The sequence below is a fragment of the Diceros bicornis genome, chromosome 12 (assembly GCF_020826845.1).
Source record: "Diceros bicornis minor isolate mBicDic1 chromosome 12, mDicBic1.mat.cur, whole genome shotgun sequence".
Lineage (NCBI taxonomy): Eukaryota > Metazoa > Chordata > Mammalia > Perissodactyla > Rhinocerotidae > Diceros > Diceros bicornis.
In genome coordinates this window covers 15,089,808-15,096,799 of record NC_080751.1, presented here as the reverse complement: position 1 = coordinate 15,096,799, position 6,992 = coordinate 15,089,808, and the positions used below count along the sequence as shown (strand labels likewise).

Here is a 6,992-nt window from a genome sequence, read left to right as displayed (position 1 = left end):
CCCTATGAGGCAGGTACTAGTATCATTCCCATTTTATAACTAGTTTACTAGTTAACTTGATCACCCAGCTAGTTAATGGCAGAACTAGGTCCTCACTTCTGCTTGGTGTACCCTTTGCTCTTTCCACCTAGCTAAGTCCCATCCTTGATGCTCCTGAGCAGATCCCTCCTGGCCCATGAACCTTCCCAGACACACCTATTTGGAGACAGTGGAGCCCAATGGAAGCACACGGACCTCAACGACTGCCAGACATTCCTCCTCCACCATCTCTGCGCTTTTCCTCTTGGGGTGGGGTGGAGTAGCGTGTTTTCAAAATCCCCTAGAGGATGTATGTCTTAGGACAGGTTTCCCAGAAGCAGACCCTGAAATGAGGATTCACGTGCAAGTGATTTATTAAAGACGTGCTCTCCTGAGAAACTGGTGAGCAGAATGAGAGGCAGACCAGGAAAGGGGAGGAAGCCCAGCAGGGGAGCTCTCAGGAAAAGTCCCACAGAGAGTGGCTTCAGCCTGGTCCGCAGGGAGCTCTGGAGCATAAGCTTGACTATAGGCAACAGAGCTAGGCTTTCACTGTCACTATCAGTGATTGGTGAAGGCACCCTGGAGGGACATAAAGTCCCAGGCTTTCCTCTGGTGCAGTCAAAGGGCTCCAGTAGTGTGAAGGCAATCCTCCAAAGAAGACCCAGAGGCGCTGGCTGGTGGAAGAGAAAGCACAGGGAGGAGGCCGGAGAATCACACACACATACACACACCGGGGGTCCGAGGAGATGTGGAGCGCTGATAATCCTCCCTATAGAGGGGCACACTGGAATCTCCATGTTGGGGGAGAAGGGGAGGCTGACTGGTCGTTCTCCTCCCTCCCCCACCCAGTCCTGCTCCACTTCAAGAAGAGCTGTCCTAGAATTCTTCAGTTGAAGTCATGTTATGTGCTGATAGAGAGGGGGAGGTTATAAGGGCTTGGGGGGAGTGGAAATCCAATCCAAATTCAATTAAAGATAAACAGAAATAACATCTCAGGCACTGAGGGCCAACCTGAAGACAGCCGTTACTTATTATGTAATGTATATTGGGTGGTAACCGTGTGGCAGGCATTGTGTTAAGTGCTACATGTGGATTATCTTTCTTAACCCTTACCCCTGGCCGTCTGAATCCAGGGCCCACACTCTTAACCACTCCCTATATGCCTCCCTTCATGGCTAGGTGTACCAGTCAGAGTTCATTTAGGGGAGGAGAGCCACCATGTACATTATGGGAATAAGGGATTTATTATAGGAATAAGACTTTACCTGAAGGTGGGAGGAGCTGGGGAAGTGAAGGTCTAGAAGGACTTGTGAGGTGATCAGAGAGGAGTCACTAAGACCTCAAGGACTAGCTGGAATCCATCTATGGGCACATCTGTCTGTCACAGTATCTGACCACAGAGCTCTCCCCAGAGGAGTGACTCAGGCTCCCATTCCGCCTTCCAAATCTCACACCAGGTCCTCTTTTGGCCAACTGCAACTCAGAGCCCTGTCAGGAGGGGATTCTGGAAGCATACTTCCAAGCTTAATCAAATTGATTTAGCACTATCCAGCCCATTATATCTCTGATGTAGACGAGAATATAACTGAGCAGACATCCAAGCAGCAGAAGAAAGGCAAGGTCACATTTGTGCATGTTTATCTCCCCATTTTAATGGCTGCAGAGCATTTTTGTATTATGGGTCAGTATTTTATTTGTCACAATAGCACTTACAAACATTTGAAAATAGTAATTCCTTCAGAGCTACACTCCAAGGACTAAGTAGAGTGCCTGGTGCAGCAGGCGCTCAGCACATACTGAATGAAGGAATGGATGCCGAATGGCTGGAGTCCCCCTAGGACAACATGGACTCTGACTCATAAACTCCAGCAGATATCTGACAACACCCAGGGGCAGGAAGTGGCCTTATTCCTCCAAGTAAGTAGGAGGTAATTCTGCTCACCAACATGCACTACCTTCTGTCTTCTAGCCAACACCTGAGGGGGGGGGGGTGAAAACACCCTGTTTAGCACTTCCAGGAGGAACTGATCACCACTTTTCTCGAGTGTCTTTCTTGCTCCCCACAATCCCTTTAATCGCCTTCCTTCCTTGTGCACAAGGGTAGCGCCCTAACACTCACGGTAGTTCCATGAGACCCTATATTTTGGCCACAGCTGGGCCAATCAGATCCTCTCCCCTGGGAATTAGGAATTAGGACCAAGAAAGATATTGAATTTTTATGCATAGTATAAGACGCTAAAACAGGCATAAAGAAATAAAGGGGAGTAGAAAGATCATCACTAATATTGGGATAACCAACAGGCAATTTAGGTAAAAGGCATTTTAGTTTCTTCACACTATGCTTCAAAAAATTTAAAAGCTTTTAGAAGCAAAGAAGAGAGTGAGAGAAAATATTCGCAAAGGATTCACATCAAGAATATATAAAGAACAAGTAAAAGGCGGACAACCAGTAGAAAAATGGGCACAGAATTTGAACAGGTCCTTCAGAGCAGAGGTTACTGAAATGGCCAAAAAATATATGAAAAGGTGTTCCACTTCATTAATCATCAGAAAAATGCAGATTAAAACTACATTAAGATACCGCTATGCACAGCAGAACGCATAAAATGAAAAAACTGACAATACCAACTTTTGGAAAGAATGTGGAACAACCAGAGTGCTCACTCACCGATGGTGGCAGTGTTGATTGGTACAAACATTGTGGAACTATCTACTATTCGGGAATACCTACTAAAGTTAAGCACAGATGTAACTTATTACATAGCAATTCCACTCGTAGGTATATAGCCAAGAGAAATGCATATTTAACTTTACCAAAAGACATCTTCAAGAATATTCATAGCAACGCTGTTCATAATAGTCCAGATCTAGAAACTCTCAAATGTCCATCAATAGTAGAATGGATAAAATACATTGTGGTATAGCAACAGAGTGGAATACTATACAGCAGCGAGAATGAATGAACTACAACTACATATACAACATACAGATATTATGTCAAATGAAAGAAGTACTTACTATAGGATTTCATTTATAGAAAGAACAGGAAAGTCAATGTCTGCTGTTGGAAGGCTATTGGTTACCTTTGGGCAGGGGAAATGGATTTTGGGGAGCTGGTAATGCTCTATTTCTTTATCTGAATCCAGGTGACATGGATGTGTTCAGTTTGTGAAAATTTCATTAAACTGTGCACCTATGATACATGCTGTTTTTTTCACTACATATTATACTTCACTATAAAGTTTTTAAAAAATAGTAACTTTTAGGAGCTCTAACTTTTAGCAGCAGGTTAGTTGCCTGTCCGCATCTTTCTCATTGAACACAATGACCCTGAGGGCAATGAAGGCAGCGAGTGCTTGGGGGCTCCAAGAGCCTCTCAACCTGTTTTGGATGAATATTTTCCAAGTCTGAATTTGCATAGATAAAGAAATATAAGCAGTACTTTTACATAGAGGTGGCTACCAGTGTGGGAGTCAGGGATGGCACAGACTTTAGCTGCTCCAATATCCGTTAGCGCTCCACCCAGGTTATCCTAAATAAATTTACAATCTGTTTCCTGTGTGTGTGAGTAAGATCAGCCCTGAGCTAACATCCGCTGCCAATCCTCCCCTTTTTTGCTGAGGAAGATTGGCCCTGGGCTAACATCCGTGCTCATCTGCCTCTACTTTATTTGGGACGCCACCACAGCATGGCTTGACAAGTGGTGCGTTGGTGCCCAGATCCGAACCTGCGAAGCCCAGGCGCCGAAGCAGACGGCGCGCACTTAACCGCTACACCACCGGGCCGGCCCCTACAGTCTATTTTTTAAAATAATGTGCTTAATATACAAACATCACTTCAACCATTCCATAGAAACATTAACATAGGGAAAAGGTCCTCTGTTTGCTATGCAACAGCTTCAAGACGGGTGTCCCAGCAACAAACCCTTCCCCACCCGCCTTGAAATCAGATCGCTGCTTCCTAAAACCTCCCACCTCTACGAGCGCTGCCTGAATGCCGGTTTGCCTGTTGACCGCTGGTTTGCCTCTTACGGTAAGTCTAGCGCGGAAGTTAAGCGTGGAAGGTGGAAGCACCCTCTGACAGCATTTTACAAATCATTAGTTCTGAGGTCGTTATGAGGATGGGGTGTGGCAGAAAAGCCGGTCAGAGCCTCACCAGGTGGCAGCGGCTCAGAACTGTCCCCGCCCCTCTGCGGAGCGCAGCTCTCCAGCGACCGCAGGACTCCGGTTTCATACACCAGCGAGTCTCCCTCTACCCTGCCTCTTCTCATCCTCTCACAAATCCCAGTCAAACCCCCACCACCCCCCATCCCGCCCTGCACTTCACCCCCACCAACGTTCACGCCCACAGAACCCAATCTATCCTGTTTAAACGAGTTCCAGTCATATCCCTGAGCCTCCACCCGCTTTATCATTCTGGGATTTTTGGCTACTGTGCGAATCGATTGAGCGAACGTTTATTTATTCATTCGCGAGACAAAATAAGAGGTGGGGTGCAATTGAACTAATTAGTTGATTTATTCAATAATGTGCCAGCAGTGTGTGGCGCGTTACAGAGAATGGGAAAAAGTTAATTTGTGTAAATCATCAGATTGCATCATTTTCCTACTTAAAACCGCCCAATTTCTTCTCATATTAGAATAAAAACCAGACAACACCTGGAAAAAAGAAACCTCGTTTAAAACTACAATTATTTTGATTTGTCTTTAGTTATGAAATTTATTTTAAAGTTAGACAAACATGCAAAGATGATGGAATTGTTGATTTATGTCTCTTTAAAATATTATTTGTCAAAGAAAAACGGAAGGGGTAATCGCGCTGTGGCAATGCCAGTTATCAGCAAACTCTCCCGCGCCCCACTCTAGAAGACTTTTCCTCCTCGCAACGCTTCTCTACAAACATCACGAGAACGGAGTGGCCCCTCCCCGTTTCGGCTCAACCCCACCCACTTCCTGCCTGGCGATCTCCTGACGTCAGAGGCGCGCCGGAGGGCGTGAACGGCCGCACCCGAGGCGGAAGTACTCGGCGGAAGTGACTGTTGCACTATTCGTGGGTGGGATGGCCGCGGGCCGGCGCTTGCTAAGGCTGCTGCGAGCACCCTCCAGTTCCGTGGCTCAGCGGCCACTCGAGGGCGTGCCCCTCTCTAGGGGCGTGCACGCGGGGCACGAGCCCCGAAGGCTCTCCATCGAAGGCAACATTGGTAAGGGCCGGAAAGTGGCTGCCAAGCCTTGGCCTCCGCGGAGAGGCTGGGAAAGGGAGCTAGGCCCGGAACCCCCTATCCCCCGGTCTGATGCGGCGGGGCTGCTTTTCTGAGCTGCCAGGGCCATTCCCCTCCCAAAGTGCACTGTGGGCCTTTGCCGCTCTGATTTTTAGGACGTCAGGCCTCAGTACGCTCCCACAGGTACACATTTGTTGGGGCATGAAAGCCACGCAGTCTGTAGATAGGACAAGAGTTGTACTGGCTTGTACTCATGGATGGAAATGGGAGCGATGAGGATCAGGTGCCATTTCTTTGCTCTCCTAAGATAGGGTTGCCAGATTTAGGAGGGAGAAAGAAAAAGGATGCCCATTTAAAATAGTGTTTCTGATAATGAGTAATTTTTCAGTGTGTGTCTCATGCAATATTTGGGGCATACACTAAAAATATTCACTATCTAAAAATACCTCATGCAGTATTTGGGGCATACGCTAAAAATATCGTTCACTATCTAAAATGCAAATTTAACTGGGTGTTCTGTATTTAATCAGGCAACTCTACCCTAAGAGAGATTCTAAACTGAAGTCATTCAAATACCACTTTTGCTATTTTTGTCGTGTCTCTTTGCTAGTCCCACTATAATTTCTTAACGTTTTTCTTAGAAGAAACTCACTTTTTAAACTTAAAAAATGTATTAAAATGAAAATGATGAGAGAAAACAGAAACCCAGTATCTTAAATAAAAGTAGTCCAAAAACAGAAGGAAAGCAAAACATTTCAATTTAATGTTACTAAATTCTCCCTTGATGCTAAGGTCCTGAGCCCTAAAAGGAGATTAGCAAGTGTTGAGTATTGAAGACATACTAGCAGCGTACTGAGAATTTCTCATTTTATTCCTTCAACAAATAACCCCTTGAGCCACTTAGATATGCCAGCGCTGTTCTTGGTCCTGAGGATACAGCAGTGAACAGAACAAATAAAAATCTCTGCTCCCATGGAACTCTAGTAGAGAGAGACAAACAACATAAATTAAGCAAAGCAAACCATGTGTTAGGTAGTATGAGTGTGATGGAGAAAATTCAGGGATGAGGGATTGAGGGAAGTTGCAATTTTAAATAGGGTAGTCAAGACAGGCCTCACGGAGAAGGTGACATTTGAGCAAAAACTTGAAGAAGGTGAGGGAGTGAACCATGTGGATAGCTGGGAGAAGAATCTTCCAGGCAGAGAGAGCACCAAGTGCAAAGGCCCTGAGATGGAGAGTGTTCAGGGAACAGGAGGGAAGCCATTATGGCTGGAGTAGAGTGAGCAAGGAGGAGAGTGGGAGGAGATGAGGTCAGAAGGTAAGGGGTGGCCGGATTGTCTAGGCTTTGTATTCCATTATGGATTTTTACTCTGAGAAGGGAAACTTTTTGAGCACTCAAGTGACGTGATTTGACTTAGATTATAAAATGGCTGGTATGTTGAGAGTAGAAGGTGTCAGGAGGTTATTGCAATGATGAATTAACTGTGAGTTGGACCAGAGTGGTAACAGTGGAGGTGGTGAGAAGCGATTGGATTCTAGTTACATTTTAAGGTAGGGCCAACTGGATTTGGTAACAGATGTGGAGTGTGAGATAAAGAGAGTGGCCAGTGATGACTCCAATCATTTTGGCCTGAGCAACTTGAAAGATGGAGTTCTTATTTTCTTAAATGGAGAAGAATGGGGAAAACAGACCAGAGGCGGGGAGGTGGGGTGCAGAGAGTGGTTTCAAGTTTTTGGTTTTAGGCGTGTTAAGTTTT

General features: G+C 45.7%; 1 protein-coding gene across 3 annotated transcripts in view; it reads left to right on the top strand.

The window, feature by feature from the left end:
* The first annotated feature begins 5,036 nt into the window (after nt 1-5,036).
* Nucleotides 5,037-6,992, top strand: part of DGUOK (deoxyguanosine kinase) — a 31,513-nt gene continuing 29,557 nt past the window's right edge. For 2 of the 3 annotated variants that reach the window (XM_058550914.1, XM_058550915.1), the window contains exon 1: nt 5,037-5,217. In XM_058550914.1, the coding sequence (XP_058406897.1) occupies nt 5,076-5,217 (142 nt within the window). In that variant the 5' untranslated portion in view covers nt 5,037-5,075. The remainder of the gene's footprint in view (nt 5,218-6,992) is intronic. The other variant, XM_058550917.1, reaches the window with a different exon arrangement.